Here is a 17,199-nt window from a genome sequence, read left to right as displayed (position 1 = left end):
AATAAAATAATAATAATAATAATAATATACATACATACATATACACACACATATATATATATACATATACACACACATACGTATATATATATATATATATAAATATATATATATATATATATATATATATATATACATATATATATATACATATATATATATATATATATATATATATATATATATATATGTATATATATATATATATATATATATATATATATATATATATATATATATATATATATACATATATATTTATTAATAAGTAAGCCCTCAAGTAACGGTGAGGGCTGAACAATCCGCGAGACCGAAAATACAATATCCACCTGTAGAGATACACTGCCCCCTGCTGGTGTTATAGTAAAAAACATGACTTTGCATTTATTTGCTTCTCTGAATTTACCTGCAGTTGAGAGTTGATTGGCAAAATATTAGAACAAAAAAAAAAACTTAGAGCTAATCCTCAATCATGTATGCAATAGGAATGACTTAAAAACAACACCACTGTGAGAGAGAAATACACATTGAATATAAACATGTATTAAAAAACCAACAAAAGTCACAGCAAGGCAACACAGGAGAAGATGACCTGCTACAAGGAAGGGGAGGAAAAAGTAAATGACACTAAAATGAGTAAAATGTAAAAAAATACAAAAAAACAAAAAAGTAAAATAAACGTAAGAGTGAAGGTTCTGACAACACAAAATCTAACGCAGGGCGAGCGAACTGGAGGCAAACAGGCAGACCGGCAGCGGAGAGAGCCGTGTTAGACATGCCATACCTGGGTCAATGAGAACCTCCTGAGCCCCTACAGACACAGAGAGAAGATGCAGATTCACACCATGACACAACGTTAGAAGCGTTATTCCCCAACAAGCTGCCTAACGGCGACTGCCATCTACCCGTCCAACTCTCCTTCTCCGCAGAATAATAAGTCCAGGATCCTCAGTGTATTTACATCTAAGACAATCATGCACGTGCACAAGTCATACTAATAGCTTACTACTGATTGGAAAATTTGAAATTAGAAAAAGTCAAGTTGCTAATATCTCTCTCTCTCTCTCAAACGCAAAGGAAATTTCTCAGGCCCATACGACTTTTGGTTTGGTCATTTGGCTTAAAACTCTGGCATCTCATTGGTGCATTCAGGAAGACTGCTTTGCAGTGGCGTAAACTAAAACTAATTAAAAGTACCACGGATGCACTATAATAGAAACAGGTGCAGTCCCTGCAGTTAATGATAGTTGACTGACCGACTGAATGATTGAAATAAACTGCAACGCAATGCAATTACTTCAAAAAAACAACCGACATTACAACCAAACATATGAATGTAAATGACCGAGCACTGAAATTCACACTCGTCATTCCATCCAACCGTTTCCTAGCGCAGCTTGCCCTGCACCTCAGGGTCATGGGGGTGCTGGAGCCAATCCCATCAGCTTTGGGGGGGCGGAAAGTGGGGTCGCTGCCTGGACTAGTCGTCAGTTTATCGCAGGTCAAATGCTCGATTGATGGATTAAATGTGTTTGAACATCATCAGCGTTTTATGCGTGCACATTGCACCAGCCTTCAGTCTGGATGAACAAAAAAATTATTGAAAAAAGATTTAGTCAAAAAGTTACAAGAGTTTGAGTGCAACTAATAGAAATAAGAATTACTTCTAAAGGCAAAACAATTTAGTCGCATCCTGAGATGAGTCAGCCGTCAGGAGCTGCGTTTCCATTCGTTTTTCGCAAAAATAAAAGCAATTTCTAAAATTTCATCAAAGTACAACTGTGATTTGTAGGTGTTTCCCGTTGAATGGTGTGAAGCGCATGAGCCGTAATTCTCCTAAAATCTCGTCCCCACTCGGAGACAAAACATTCTGCGATAAATCTGCATTTTGGTGTTGTTTTCTATCAAGAACGGTTGTTGTATTTTTCTCTTTGATTGCTTGTAAAAAAAAAAATATTCCATCTCCTCCTCCTCCTCCTCCGTCCAAACATAACGCGCCATTTTCACTTGAAGTGAACTGGTCACATGACCCCGTACGTCACGTCCGCCGACGTGCAAATGCGAGAAATTCTTTCCATGACACCTTTGCGATATACCTCTATATCGACAAATCTAAAAAAAAAAAAAAAAAAACACCTTGTGAGAGCATCAAAATCTTTTCGCCATATTTGAGAGGTTTTTCAAAGTTTAGGGGTTTCCATGACCAGTTTTTTTTATTGCGATATTTAGGGTTTGCGCAATTCTAGGGGTCATGGAAACGTGCTACTGCGCTTCATCGCATTGTTCCGACTCCCATTCACTGTTAATATCGCACTATGTTAATAGGACGTTAAAAAGGGCAGAAAGGTCAGAGTGGCTTGTTATGTTTTAATGAAATCAGGAGTCGTTAGTGTGATTAATAAAAGCGTTTTAGCTCGTTAGAACGCCCTGGTTTGCGGCGGCCTCCAGCCCTGAGAGCGCAGAGCCCTGGCAGCGGCCTCCAGCGCTGAGGAAGCCACGCCTCGGCCTGCTCACCTGGTCTGTGGCGCTTCCCGGCGTCCGCCGGCTGGGAGACGCTGGGCTTGCGTCCCTGCTTCTTTCCGGCCGTGCCTCCAGGATAGTGGTAAATGACCGAGGCTGAACACAAACCCTCTAACGCAGCTGCAAGGGGGAAGAGACGGTAAAACACAGTCATCACAGAGTTACGACTGGCAGCGCGGCGCAACAACCACCGTTCAAAAAAAAAAAAAACTGCGTAGCGACAAGGACGTTTGACAAACGGCAATTCTGTTTGTTTCCATTTTTCACTGATTAAAAAATCCCGTCTCCAAAACACAGGAGTTTTTAATATTACTTTGAAAAATTCCCCAGCGTGAGAAGCAATTGTGTTCGTTATCTCTGTTTTGCTACGGTCCTACTTCACATCTCATGTTGGAAAAAAAAAAAATTGCCGAACCTGCTCTGCACGCAAGTCTAAATGCTTTTTATTAGCAAATGAAAGCATAACAGCCATTTATTTTGACAACTTTATCCAATTTAAAACGCATTTACATGCCATTAGAATTCTTTCAATGTTACACACACGGCCTCGAATGCAGCGATTCACAACTGCAAACCTTTTAGTCGCAACCCAGCAGAAGGTTTTTTTGTTTTTTTTGGTTTGTTTGTTTGTTTTTTTGCTTTTTCAATGCATCATATTGTAACTTTACAATATGCTGCAAGTTATAATTATGCAAGTTATAGAATACTAACTTGCACCAGCCATCATACCCCAGAATAGAAGAAGAATCCTGAGATTAAAAGGAATATTTCTGTTCAGCCTCACCACCTGCTGGACAGTTTAATCCTAAAACTTGTTTTTCTCATGGTGGCAAACTGTGATATTTTGTGCTATTTCTGATTCAAACTTTTCTTACAAATAAATAAATAAATAAATAAATAAATAAAACATTTGCGAGGCTGGAAAAAAAAGGGGGGGCAGGGTGGGAAAGAAAAAAAAAAAAGAGGCATTTCCAGCACATTCCAAATGGATGCTGGAAAACAAATTCTTCCGTCGTTCGACATCCGGGCGTACCTCCAAGCCAGAGGAAGTCATTGACGCCTCTGAGCAGCTCCACAGCCATGTGGTAGTGGACCAGGGCGTCCTGCAGCATGCCCGCCTGCAGGCACAAGTCTCCCACGTGTTTCCTCATCCGCCCCTGGCAGCGTTTCTTATAGTGCCTGAGATCGAGCAGCGGGGAAGAAGGAGGGAGGGGAAACAACAGCTGCAGTTTTCCAATGACACAGACTTCAGGGTTTCATCTAGGACAGCTTCACGGCCATCTGATATTTCACATACATCCATCTCTATACATATGCACGTACGTAGGTACGCACGTATATACATACATACATACTGTATATCTATACACACACACACGCACTCTTCTATTTCTCTGTTAGCAGGAGGCTGGGAGAGGGAAGACTGCGTGGAGTTGCGCTAGCAAAGGGAAGCAACAAGCAAACAATGAGGCCGGAACAGGAGCTCGACTATGAAGCAGCGCCCCGCTGACACACACACACACACACACACACACACACACACACACACACACACACACACACACACACACACACACACACACACACACACACACACACACACACACACACACACACACACACACACACACACAGAAGGTGGGCGATCAAGGACACGATCTGACTGATCTGAAGGTTTAACAGAAATGTTTGGACTCGAATTGATGCGAAAGCAGAACTCGGAGATCATTTGCGTTGTGACGACGTGTAGAAGAAAAAGTGAGCCGCTCCAGGTCCACCAGCCATACACAGTTTGTCCTCCATGTCCTCTTGTCACAACACCGTCTAATGCGCATTAGCAGCGTTCCATTTTGCAACACTAAACAAGAAAACAGGGGAGTAATAACTGGAAGATGTGACGCCTTCTAGATTTCTCTGATAGGGATGTGGGACACCCACGTCTGCATGAACAGCACTACTGGTGAAAGTCCTCAGAACCTGTACATTCAGTTTCATTTATATGTTCTTCTTCATTTAAAAATGTCCAAACCCACGTACGAGACCTTTTTATAAGGCATCTCTACAAGGAAGCAGGACAAAGAGGAAGGCAGCCAGACGGACCGAGGCAAACACATACAAACACGCAGGTTTAATCCTGGAACAACCCACTGGATGGACCCAACAAGTGTGGGAACGCAGAAGGCAAAGTGTGAAGCTTCAGTACCAACTGTCGACACCATGTGGGGAGCTTAAAGCAGCAGCGTCACTTTGGCCTCGCAGAAACAAACTACGAGCGTTTCTGTTGCTTTTTTTTAACCTAGAGATTAAATATCTTCCTATACCGACAGAGCTTTTCATTAATGGGAGGCGGAATCACAGCCAAACTAACAGAGGACCGGCGAGAAGTTCAGGTTTTGAGGAAAATGTTGGTGTTTTGGCTCAGGGCAGGGCTACAGCTGATGTGGGTTCTCTAGAGCAGTGGTTCTCAACTGGTGGAGTCTCGGGACCCATTTTCCTGATCATGAAGTCATGACCCAAATTTATTACACAAAAATCGCAAAAAAAAACGTTCTTTCGTGTCTTATAAATAAAATATTTCATTAAATTGCGAGTCCTGCAAAATGAATGCCCAACTTTTTCTCTTTTTTCTCAATGTCTCTATGTAAATATTCATTATTTAAAAAAAGCTGCCCACGAAGCTGCGACCCAGTCAAAACAGCTCCGCAACCCACTTTTGGGTGGCGACCCACCAGTTGAGAAACGCTGCTCCAGAGCTACTGTCTCACCTTTTGGCACCCAACAATAAACTCACGGGACAGTTTGGAGAAAGAAAAGAAGAGACACAGGTAAAGCAAAGTGCATGGGGCAAAATGAACAAAGAAAAATAGATTTTTTTAAGAGAGGGGCGTGAAGGCCGAAAAGGCGAAGTCGGCACACAAACATTAGCTGCGTTTCCATTAAAGTTTTTTCCGCAAAATAAAAGCGATATTTCTAAAATTACAATTGTGATTTGCAGGTGTTTCCATCAAATGGTGTGAAGCGCATTAGCCGTCCCCTGACATGTAAATGCAGAAAAATGTCTTTCCTTGATACTTTTGCAATATACCTCTACTTCAATACGTCTGGAAAAACCACCTCACGACAGCGTAAAAAACCTTTTAGCCATATTTGCAAAGTTTTTCGAAGTTTAGGTGTTTCCATGACCAGTTTTCTATTGCAATTTTTAGGATTTGCACAATCCTGCGGGTAAATGGAAACATACAACTGTGCATCATTCCAACTCCCATTCACTGTTAAAATTGCACTATGTTAATAGGACGTTAAAAAGAGCAGAAAAGTCAGAGTGGCTTGATATGTTTTAATGAAATCAGGAGTGGTTAATTGATTAATAAAAAGCATTTTAGCTCAGTTTTCATTGCGATATTTAGGTTTGGCATTATTCTAGGGGTAATGGAAACGCAGCTACTTTGTTTCTGTTTGTTTTTTTAAAAATACACCATGAATCAGACTGAAACATCACAGCCGAGCCGAAGGGACGAGAAAAAAACCTCACCTGCTGTCTGTGTCCAAACCCACAAAGTCCTTCTTCTCGAAGGGCACGCAGAGCAGCGGGATCTTGTCGCCCGACTTGTCGGTGGCCCGGTCCAGCCTCTTGGACTCCAGCACTATGAATATGGACTCCACAAAGTCCTCCACCCTCCGCTCCACGTCGGGGCAGTCGTCAAAGCTGGGGTAGAAGGCCACGTCCGTCCGCTGCTGCTCAGCGATGTCGCCCCTCAGCCCAAACACCAGCAGGCGCGAGTCGTACAGTGTGGAGCCGTACACCTCCTTCTGGCCGTGGAAGCGCTCGGCCGTCTGGGGCCACTCCTTGGCCTGTCCGCAGGTGGTGACGGCCACCAGGCCCACCACCTTGCGGTGCGTCTGGAAGTCGCCCCACTCGTTGTTCTCGGGCAGGTAGTGGTGCCGGTAGCGGATGTAGAGGAGGCGGTGCGAGTCGCGGATGTTCACCTGGTTCACGCTGGCGATGCGCTTGTAGATCTTGAAGAACTGGTCCTCGGGCACGATGCCCACGGGCCGGACCACCACCAGCACCGTCTGGTGGTCCTCGGCGCACTGCAAGTAGTCCGGGACGCTCATTCTGACGCAGATCTTCGTTCGGAGAGGGAAGGGAAGGAACGAGCATGAGTTAAAATTGCATCGTGACTTCGTTCTCCATCGATTTGGTTTATTGTATCTGAACAGAGTGGAGACGGAATGTTCCGAGGACGGCCTTGGGCTAAATGCCAAGAACACTGAGCTCATCACTTGTAACATTATTCCAGAGCATCCACCTGTGACCACATTGGGAGACACTGTGCTGAAGGAAGTCAGGCACTTCAAGCGCTTTGGTTCATGGGTCAACTCAACCGAGCAAGACCTTAAGCTTAGAAAAGTGCTTGCTTGGAAGGCCCTGAATGGCATGGCCAGTGTATGGCATTGCAACCTCCCCCCAACAAGTCAAACTCAGCTTCTTCTATGCAACAGTAGAATTAGAACCTAATCTGACACAAGCAATATGGTTTCATCACATTCAAATGCTACACAGTATCACACACAGGGCCTTTAACACAGCGAGAAAGTAACATTAATTGTATTACGGTTGAACTCAATGATTGAAAGGTTTTGTCATTGTACATCTTTTAAACTACACCAAGTCCGTGACGAATGACCGGAAGTGTGCGTTTGTGGGCACTGTCACGCTGGATTATATGGTGACGTCTACAGACAACGAATGAAAATACTGCTGCGGAGAACAAGGTCGAAATTTGTGATTATACACCCTAAATGTTTGGTAGAATTCAAGTGTTTTCAACTGCATGGTGGCGTTGGATATGGAGGCACCACCAACAGCTGTTGTTGCTAACAGAAACAACAAGCAGCGTCAGCTAACCGGTGATAAAGGTCTTATTGCGGAGGGGGAGAGTATTAAACAGAAACGCGTTAAATAATACAACAGCAGGCACCTTGCGTTATTAGTCTGTGACTTGCCACGTTGGTAATAACATAAAGGAGAGCGGACACGGAGCAATGATTTAGTGTACTTGTGCTCGCTAACTAGCACCGCACAGCTACATGTTTATTGGTCTTAACGGGACTAAAGCACCATTATAGTTGTTCCTGGGACAACATTTTCAGCGCAACCGCAGAAGTAATACGCAAAGGTCTTTTCGCAACTGCATACTGATGTCCACAAATAAAACGAAAGCTCACGTTACCTTTGCAGTAACCTGTCAAATCTCACAGCTTCCCCTTTCGTATCACCATCAAGTGACACTTTATCGCCGCGGTGAAACTTCCGGTTGTCAGATAACAAAATAAAATACTCGTGACAAGCGGATGACATATGCGGAAGCCGGTAAAAAATAAATAAATAAATAAATAAATAAATAAATAAAAATACAAACCTGTTTGGTGCTATAAAGATAAACTCTTCGTGTTTTAACGGCTTATTAAACTATCGCACTTACTTTTACATTGTTTGAGGTGTCTGAGCTGGTTTGTGTTGTCGGAATTGTTCGATTTCATATGTCAAACTTCCCCACGACGAGAAGTGAATGGCTGTTAGGCTTCCGTAGTAGCAAGCGAACTGTTTTCACACCTGATTATCATTACTGTGATTACTGTTCGATTGACAGCTGCTTAAAATGCCAGATGTATGCCGGGACTGCATTCTGATGGTGCTTCCTAAACAGAAAAGGAGATGATAGAATTGTTTATTTCCCCTTTATTTTGTTTTTAACCGAGATGAACAAACGCTATAAGACCATAAAATCACTGGTCATTCTGTAGTAACATAAATACAGTAAGACATTTACTTTTCACTCACGTTTTGTGTATGAAGCCTAACAAATTAAATAATGTGTAGGCTTACTAAATAAGATGCACTGTATTTTCCAAACATTTACTTGGATGCTGCTTGGTAAGAAAAAGAAAGAAAGAAAGAAAGAAATTTGACAGATTCCATCGATGGATACTTCAGTATTCAGTCATTGCTTCTTTAAACCTAACTTCCTGTACAACATCTAGTTCAGTCTGGAAACACTCATCCTTTTCATGCCGTTAACTTGGAATCTTATTTTTAGTCAGTTCTGAGAAAGATGAATGATAACTCTGGGACAAGTAGATTCAACTTCATTTTATTTTTTCATTTTTCACCCATATAATCACTTTTCACAATCTTCTTGGAAGACAACAGTCATTTTATTCCCTATTATTGTTTTTTTTTTTTCTTTGCCAAGAGGAATTGGTCCAAAAGTAAAGCAGGAGAGAGGAGAGGAGAGACATGGAATGTCTAAAATATGGGTGAAAGTGAATATACATCAATAGCAGGCAAACGTCAACAACCATTGACTTACAAAACAGTGCACAAACATTGTGTGAGGACTGTGAAGAAAATCTCAAAGAGGGACAATACATTCCTCAAAGCAGGGGGCACTTGAAAAGTACTGCAAGTCAGAGAAAATAAGCTAGGATTAAAAAAAAGGAAAGAACGAAATAAAAGAAAACAAGTGTAACTTGATCATTTAACGGAATGTATTCACATGTCTAAGAGCACAAAAAAAATGCAAAGCCTTCATGTGGCGATGTGTTCCCATAGGGCAGTTAAGACTCAGTGAGTGTTCAGCTAAACCTGCGTTTCTGTGATCAGAAGGGTTTCAGTGCATAGTCACATTACTGCATCCTCGTGCCCAAAGCAGTCTGAGAGAACTGTGACATTAAAGACACAGGGGGAAAGGAAAAGCTACGTGGTTGAAAGGGTTTCACATCATGTTGGTCCGATCGTCTTCCGCTGCTGTGGAAACGCTCAAGAATTTCAGACTGTTCGGTCTACGAAAACAGAGGGCGGGGCTTCGAGTTGTGCTGTAAAAGCAGGGGATGACAGTGAAATGTGAGTATTACAGTGAAGATCCATCTGCGAGATGCATGTTGGCACCAAACTGAGCATTAGAAGAGCATCTGCCTGGCCTGACTGAGATTTGCTTGATTTCTTTGGCCCACTGACAGAGGATCAATAGAACAGATCTAAAGAGATTTTTGGTTTCGTATTGTACATGACTGTGCAATATTTGAAGGTTAGATTTGAGTGGGGAAGTCAAGTGCCGGTGCAAAAACCTGGCACAATTTTGGAAAGTTTGGACATTTTTTTGAAAATATCTCCTTTATATTTTGGTATGCAATCGATTTCCCCTCGAGCAGAGCGGCAGAGCAGTTTCCCCCGTCTTCAAAAGAGACTCTCCCACCCGCCCAGGTTTCCTTCAGCTGCGAGAATTCCTCATTAATCAGGTTTAAGGACACGACGGTCCTTGCTACTTTGGTGTGCTTTTTATGAGTACAAGTATTGTGCAGCGGAGCGCGACGTGGGAGCTTGAAGGCTGCATACAAAAAGAAAAAAAAAAGCACGACAACAAAAAATGAAGTTAAGACCGAGTGACGACCGCGCATCTGGTAAGCGGCGGATCTGGAAGATTCGGGGGTTCGACCGCGCCCGATTAGAGCACATTAGCACAGCCCGCTGGTTCCCGCTGGACGAGAAGAATTTAGGAGCGCTTGTCAGTTGGACAGGGAGAGAAATCAAAGGGAAGTGCAGAGTAAAGCGCGTTCAAATCAAAGAGATAAAGACGTGATTTGGAGCTTGGTGGTGGGGTTGGGTTGGGTTGGGTTGGAGGAGGGGGGGGTGTCTTCCGTTTAGTCGAGTGTGAGACATTTGGCATTCTTCATCATGGCATTGGGCGCGAGTGGATGCTGCCGGCGGTGCAGAGAGAGCGAGAGAGAGAGAGAGACAGAGAGAGAGGGAGAGGGAGAGATTAGATTAAGGGCCTCGATTAGGGCCGCAGCAGGGGAGTGCTAAGTGGGTGGATAGATGGAGGGGCGGGGAAGCGGCTAGAATGCTGAACCCCGGGCCTCCTCACGCCAGCTTCAGGAACTGCTCCACCGAGTCCGACTCCACCGCCTCGGAAAACATTTCGTAGTTCTGCAAGAGAGAAGCATTCAAGTGGAAGTGTTAACTGACAGATCAGGGTTTGGTTAATGCACGACATTTAAACTTATCAGGATTATTTTTCTTTTGGCTTGTTCCCCACCCGCCAATCAGTTCTATCCTGATGGGGGAAAGAGTGCAAGGAGGAGGAGAGGCCTCAGTGCCCTCCGTGACATCACAAAGGGCAGTACTACTGAACGGTCTGTCTTAGCACACATTTTGAAAAAAGCAGCGCTAGCAAAAGAGGGGAAGGTGGAAGTTTCCGCGTTCCTATGAACTTTAATTTAAAAAAAATTCTTTCCAATTCTCACCCCACAGTACTGGTCCTCGTTGAAAAGCTGGGGCGGGACCGCTGTTGGGTTCCCAGACTTGTTTCTCATTTCGTCACGGACCTCCTCGCCCTGTGAGATGTCGACAAGCTTGTACTCGATGCTTTTGCTGTCGAGGATCCGCATCATTTCAGCCTGTTGGGACTTCACCTGGGAAGACAGAGACCAGCATCATTTGCAACGTTTCCGGCGAGCCCAAAACTGCTTGTTCTTTAAAAAAAGAAAAGAAAAGAAAGGTGAAATACACATTTTCTTAGCTTTCGATGTTCTTTAACATTGTGATTGTGATTTTGTCACTGATAAGTAGAAACAAGAATGAGAAAAATATTAAGTTTGTGCGCTTGTTTTGCTTGTGTGGACACTTTATGTGGCTCCTGGCTGATTATTAACAAACACAGGAAACGCAATAGTTGCAGTCGTTCCTCTTTCTATTCATTTTAAAAGAGGAAGAATTAAAAAAAAAAAAAAGACCCATGCACAGCCATGAAGTTGACCGCACTATTTAAACAAACGCATGAAACTAGGAACACCCTCAACCTCGCCCCGAAAGCAAATTCTTTTGTATGTCTTTAAACAGTCATTCGCAGTGAGCTACTTTGTTTTGAGTTGAGTCTCAATCAACTCTGATGTCACACAGTAAAAAAAAAAAAACAAAACCCTGTAACCTCTGGTTCTGGTACACATTTACGTTGATAACATGATTATAAAGACAAGAAGGTGGACTGTTCTGCAGTAACCTGTGTGACATACAAATAGACACAAGAGCACTGAAACACAACAGTGAAGTCGAGCAGCCGGTGAGGCAGAAACACCCGATCCAACTCTTTGTCCGACTTTAAAAGCTTGCAGGTTCAACTGTCAGCGAACACGAAAGGGTTAAGAGATAACAAACACGTCACAAAGCTTTTTTTTTTTTTTTTTTTAACTACATGAATTCAACGCAGCAAATTGGGACCAGATGTTTGTCCCACTGCTTTGTGTTTATCGCTCGCTACAACAACGATCCCGAGAAGTGATGCGCCTTCTACTTCCTGTCACGGCCCGTGTTGAACTATTCTTTTCAGAGCGGTTACACGTATTGTGCAACTTCCCTGCAAGACTGCGCTCACTTTGCTGGCCAATTCGACACATGTTGCGATTACCAGGGAGCGATAGTTGCGTCCAGCGTGGGGGTCAGGTGGCTGATTTCCACGCGCCATTTGCGCACAAATACAAGCAATTGGGTTTGCCCTTTGCAGAAAGCGGCTCACCGGCTGTTTGGCACGTTTACTAAGCGCTTTTTCTTCCCGTCGTGTGCGCTAAAATTGCTCGGTTTTTGAATGAAGTTCGGGGCAGCGGACTATAACTTGAAATGGGTGCGCAAGGTGGTAGACCGTGCACTTAACCACTCCAGGACTTAAATGACACTTCTATAGTGTCGCGTTTTCTAATCATCATCGGGTGGGGAGACCAACGCCGTTTTTAAAAGACTTGCTAGCAACACACTGTACACCGGAGCCCACATCCGCCCTGCCAAAGCAGGCAAACGAGAAACTAGCGAGCATCGTTGTCTCGTCCTTGCAACTTCTACATGTAACAAACGCACACCATGCGGTATTTCATGCGAACGGCGTTTTCCTTTCGACGGACCGGTGACCTGTTGACGTCGCCGACGCCACGGTATCGATATCAATGGGCGTCGGGGAGCAGCAGAGGCCCAGCGGACCGTTAGTCAAGAGAAAGCCACTACTGATAGGGCGCTGGGGTGTGTCTGTCTGTCTCAACACAAGCGTTGACTGCAAGTGCGAGAGCGCAGAGCTTGGAAAATCTCAAGCAAAACCGGAAATGCGGCGGTTGAAAGAAGGCAGCTCACCGTCCGGGAGCCGGTGACGGTCGTGTAGTACAGTTTAATCCCCATTGCTGCAGGTCCTTCCCCCTCGCTTCGTGTGTTCCGCCCGCGAGTAGTGCACCTTCCTCCGTTGGCTGCTGCTGCTGCTGCTGCTGTCGCTGAGCTGAGCTCACCTCTGCCGGATAAAAAGGCAGGAAGTTTGCCGAGACTGCTTGTCAAAATAAAAGCATTTCATCCAGAGGGTACCCGTGAGGCTGATAAAGTACAATGGAAACGTTTAACTTGTAGCTCTGAGGATGGGCAAATTGTTTTTCCATGATTTATTTATTTATTTATTTATTTATTTATTTTCGTGTTATTTTTCTGGACCAAGTCAATGTGTAATTTATCTAGACAATAATAATAACTTTGCTACTGTTTTTCCACTGTTACAACCAGCTTGAGAGGGGAAAGTGAAGTAAATTCTTCCAAAAATAAATTGGTGGACATTAACGAAGGTTGAGATGGTCAAGGAGCTTAATGGGTGCTAATCAAAAAGGGGGAGAAGAAAGAACAAAAATAGACTTCCTAGAAGTTTAAAGCAGCTGACCCAAACAAAAGAGAAACCAAAAACCTAATTATAAATTACCCTAACTAACCAAAAGGAAATCCAGAACAAAACGGCATCCATTTCTAGTGAGGCTAACAAAATGTCTAAAGTCTGTGCCATTAACTAAAGTTCCTTTTGCTTACTCAACCAAAAAAACTAGTGCCTCAACCAAATTACAAGTTTGATTATACAAAGTGTTACGAAGTCCACAAGCACACGAGCTCAGCCGTCTACAGCCACCTAGCAAATGCAGGTCGGCCAGCGTCTTTATTTCCTCCCCACTCCGGCGATCCTTCGGTCAGGTTCAGCCCTCCGTAGCACAGGTGCACAGCATCTGAGCAAACGCACACACAGCCACGCCCATATGGCATCTCATTCTCAGCAACACAGCTGTCCGGGTTAAACAGAGATGTTACAATAGGAGCAATCTCAATCGCTTCAACACCTCCACCAAAGTGGTAACTCACATAGCTGGAGTCATGTTAAAGAATGAACAGTAAGGAATTTTGCAAAAAAAAACAACTCATGAACTCGCTGGTCATACTGTGCACTGTCAAGCTGCTTGACAAATTTGCTGCTCCTTTGTGGTTCTGTCTGCATTTGGCGGGAAGTTGCAAAGTCTGCAAACTGTGACGAGCCCATTGGTGTGGTCCATCAGCGATGGAGCACCAACAGCCGTGATGGTTGGAGAGATCTTTTAATGAGAGGCAGATAGAGATGCAGGAAGAGGACGATGGATAAAAAAAACCCATCTATTTTTAGACACACGCGATCGACTGTGAATCTCCCTGCAGTCAATCAGACGATTTTGATCGTCTGGTTGAGCCCACCTGCACTGCAGGGTTACTGTTTGAGTGATAATGCATTGGAAGTGACTTGTGCTTCAGCACAAACTTGCAATTCAAAGTTGAGAATTAGACCACCGCTTTGCATACTTAGTTCATTTCAGTGGTAAGTATCAGCAAACGCATCATCATCATCATCATCATCATCATCATCATCATCAGTATGTTATAAGGGGAAAAAAAGTAAAAGTGGTCAGTGATACTGAGGTGTGTGCAAGTGACTTAAATCATAAATCAGTCAAACACGTGTCAGATGGATAATTTGCATTTAGAAATATTAGCATAACGCTCTTTGCGGAGCTGGTAGCTGGGTTTTGGTGTCACAGGGATAAATGTGCAAGGACAGATGGTGTCGGATTTTGAGGAAAGCAGAGAAGACGAGGCCGAGGGTCCCACATCACGATGGAGTAGGAGTGCTGAGAGATATATAGGAGGTGGATAACAGTGTTTTAAAATTACAGGGAGGGATATACAGTCAAATTTACGGTTAAAGTTGTGGTAGAGAATGTAGCACCATGACCATCCATGATCATAGACAGTGGCTGTTGAAAAAGGAAGAGAGTTTAAAACGGGGACAGGTTGATCCAGAGAGATTGAAGAGAAAAACAGCAGATGGATTTTTTTTTTTTGGTTGGCCAACAGAATATTTGTCCCCCTCACCTCCTGATTCTGCTTAGGGTACAATAAATGGGGGGGAAAAAACAAAGCAAAGAGGGAAACCAAAGCAGATATGTTTGTGGGTGTGTTGCTGAAGGTCAGGCAGGAGTGGGTGAAACAGGAAGGAGTGGAAACAGATGATCTGTCATAGTTTCCCCTGGACGAGAGCGGCCAGAATGAGAAGCAGATGACCAGTTTGTCTCCCAACTCAGTGTCATGTGAACAACACGTTGATTGAAATCCTGAGTACTTTACTTTGTCCCTGCTTTGTCCCCCTTCCTGTGTTTGCATCGATATTTTCACCAGTTTAAGAAAGGCCAAGCAAGTGTTTTAGTTGGCAGGTTTTAACAGGAAACTTTTAGCAGAGGCCTACTGAGGTTTTCGAGTTACTGAGTTAAGTATTTTGTTATCATTAATATGCAGTTGTGTGTACTATCTAATCAGTAGTGCACTTGGAGTGAGGATTGTATTAACACTGTGTTGCAGCTGGATCTCCACAAGCGCTACATTTTCAATCCTGAAATCCCACACATTTATGCATCTGTCTGCCAGCTGTTTTGATTTGTTAGGAAACCACAGAGATGCTGCTGTAATCTGCCCCCAAAAGCCACTAGAATTTGACAGGTGACAAAATCAGGAGGCTGTCCAAGATGGATCAAGAGATATATATGAGGCCAAACTGCACCGCAAAAATGGTGCACAGCTTCGTACGCTGACACAGGACCGGGTGAGTCAGCAGCCAAGTTGATTTGAAGAATAGGAGCTCAAAACTGGGGCAGTTTTTAGAGCCACATCCAACTGACTCCTTAGTAAGGGATAAATTGCTTCTTGGAACTTTTACATCCCTTGGGCTAAAAGATCTGCTGATTTTCAAAAAAAAAAAAAAAAAATCAGAACTTCTGGAATTTTCAGTGTATATTTTGTCATTTCATTGACTAAAACATAATTTCTTTGTTTCAATGAATAATTCATACTATGGACATCAACTGAATGCTAGCCTGAATGAATGGATATATACTACATCAGATTAAGAGGGCAATAACGAAGAACCAGTTTCGTAGATGAATGAAACAGATAAGAAAAGAAGTGCAAACACAAGGGTTACAGCCAGGGCAAACACAGTCACAGCTGGAGTCTGTGTACTCAGAATTCAGAATTTACAAGGGGGGGTTGGGTTTGCTGCCTTGGATAGGTTCAGAGAGTGCCTATAAATAGTCTCTTCGACCTGTGAGATGATTTTAAGTTGAGCAGTTGATGGAGGCAAAGACTGGTCAGGGAATTAACCTTAAAAACGAAACAAAACGTGTGTGTGTGTGTGTGTGTGTGTGTGTGTGTGTGTGTGTGTGTGTGTGTGTGTGTGTGTGTGCGCGCGCGCGCGCGAAAGACTTTTTTTTTTTTTTAAAGAATGAATCAGCTCCTTACGCAAACGTTATACCTTCAGATACGAAACAGAGCAATAAATTGTATTTCTTATATAACCACACGAGGGCGACACAGACCGCCTTTTGTTTCCTTTTACTCCGTTTGTTGTTCTTGTTTTGGCCCAGTTCTGACAACTACGGGTATACTCAAGAGTGAACGTCATCTCAAAAATGAGCCAAATAGGTAAACATGCAATTGGTGTATGTCAAAAAAAAAAAAAAAAAAAAGAAGAAGAAAGAGAGAGAGAAAAAAAAATGCAGACACTTGAAGGTGCAAAACAGTGTTGCCAGGTGGGACATTTTAGTACCAGACTCAAAAATATATCACATACGTATGTGGGGATGTAGCACTACTTCAAAATAAAAAGGGCTGTTTGATATCTTAAAGTTGACTCTGGGGAGTTGAAAGCAAAGGTGTCAGAGTGGAATTAAACCAACAACCTCATGCACCACAGTCAAGCATCCAGCAGACTGAGCTATCTGTCCTGTAGAAGTAATGCTTTATTTTCTCACAATTCTTCGTCTCTCATTTCTTTAACCAAAAAAGGGTTCATTTTCACCTTGTGGTGCCCTTGGCCTCCGACACCAGAGTGACCTGTTATCCCTCTGAGCTAACCAGAGGACGAGAAAGTACTGGAACATACAGACAAGAAAAAAAATAAAACACAGTGACTTTGGTGCCATTAGGCTCTTCAAAAAAACTGCAGCTGCAGGGTGAAATAAATGCTCACAATGCACAAAAGTTAAACAAGCAGTGGATTTATAGAGTTTCATTTCCAAAATTCGGCAATAGTATGGTTTTTGTTTCATTAAACTAGAATTTAATAAGAAGGAGCTAGCTTGCCGGCAAGCTCCACTTACCTGTTTGCTTTAGACACATAGCAGAGCAAGACTTGTTATTTCGTACCTAACCACATGAGGGCGACACAGACTGCCCCCCCTTCTTCTCCATTTGGTGTTCTTATTTTAACCCAGTTCAACTGCTGGGATACGCTGCAGAGTGATTGGTGTCTC

General features: G+C 43.2%; 2 protein-coding genes across 3 annotated transcripts in view; both read right to left on the bottom strand.

The window, feature by feature from the left end:
* The window catches only part of trappc9 (trafficking protein particle complex subunit 9), a 167,310-nt gene extending 159,438 nt beyond the window's left edge, over positions 1 to 7,872 (bottom strand). Inside the window, exons 1-5 of one of the 2 annotated variants that reach the window (XM_076011176.1) lie at positions 7,755 to 7,872; positions 6,053 to 6,648; positions 3,554 to 3,699; positions 2,515 to 2,640; positions 785 to 811 (exon numbers count right to left, since the gene is read on the bottom strand). In XM_076011176.1, the coding sequence (XP_075867291.1) occupies positions 785 to 811; positions 2,515 to 2,640; positions 3,554 to 3,699; positions 6,053 to 6,636 (883 nt within the window). In that variant the 5' untranslated portion in view covers positions 6,637 to 6,648; positions 7,755 to 7,872. The remainder of the gene's footprint in view (positions 1 to 784; positions 812 to 2,514; positions 2,641 to 3,553; positions 3,700 to 6,052; positions 6,649 to 7,754) is intronic. The other variant, XM_076011177.1, reaches the window with a different exon arrangement.
* A 787-nt stretch (positions 7,873 to 8,659) lies between these two features.
* Positions 8,660 to 12,840, bottom strand: sh3bgrl3 (SH3 domain binding glutamate-rich protein like 3). Its single transcript, XM_076011263.1, has 3 exons — positions 12,698 to 12,840; positions 10,828 to 10,995; positions 8,660 to 10,510 (listed from the first exon to the last, which is right to left on the bottom strand). Exons 1-3 carry the CDS (start codon positions 12,740 to 12,742, stop codon positions 10,445 to 10,447), a joined length of 279 nt encoding a protein of 92 aa, XP_075867378.1. The 5' UTR covers positions 12,743 to 12,840; the 3' UTR covers positions 8,660 to 10,444.
* Between the last annotated feature and the right edge of the window lie 4,359 nt (positions 12,841 to 17,199).

This window comes from Nelusetta ayraudi, unplaced genomic scaffold (genome assembly GCF_046127955.1).
Source record: "Nelusetta ayraudi isolate G7.1 ecotype Tasmania unplaced genomic scaffold, CSIRO-AGI_Nayr_v1 ptg000135l, whole genome shotgun sequence".
NCBI classification, from domain to species: Eukaryota; Metazoa; Chordata; class Actinopteri; order Tetraodontiformes; family Monacanthidae; genus Nelusetta; species Nelusetta ayraudi.
The sequence above is the reverse complement of the archived record's forward strand: the minus strand, read 5'-3'. Positions and strand labels throughout refer to the sequence as shown.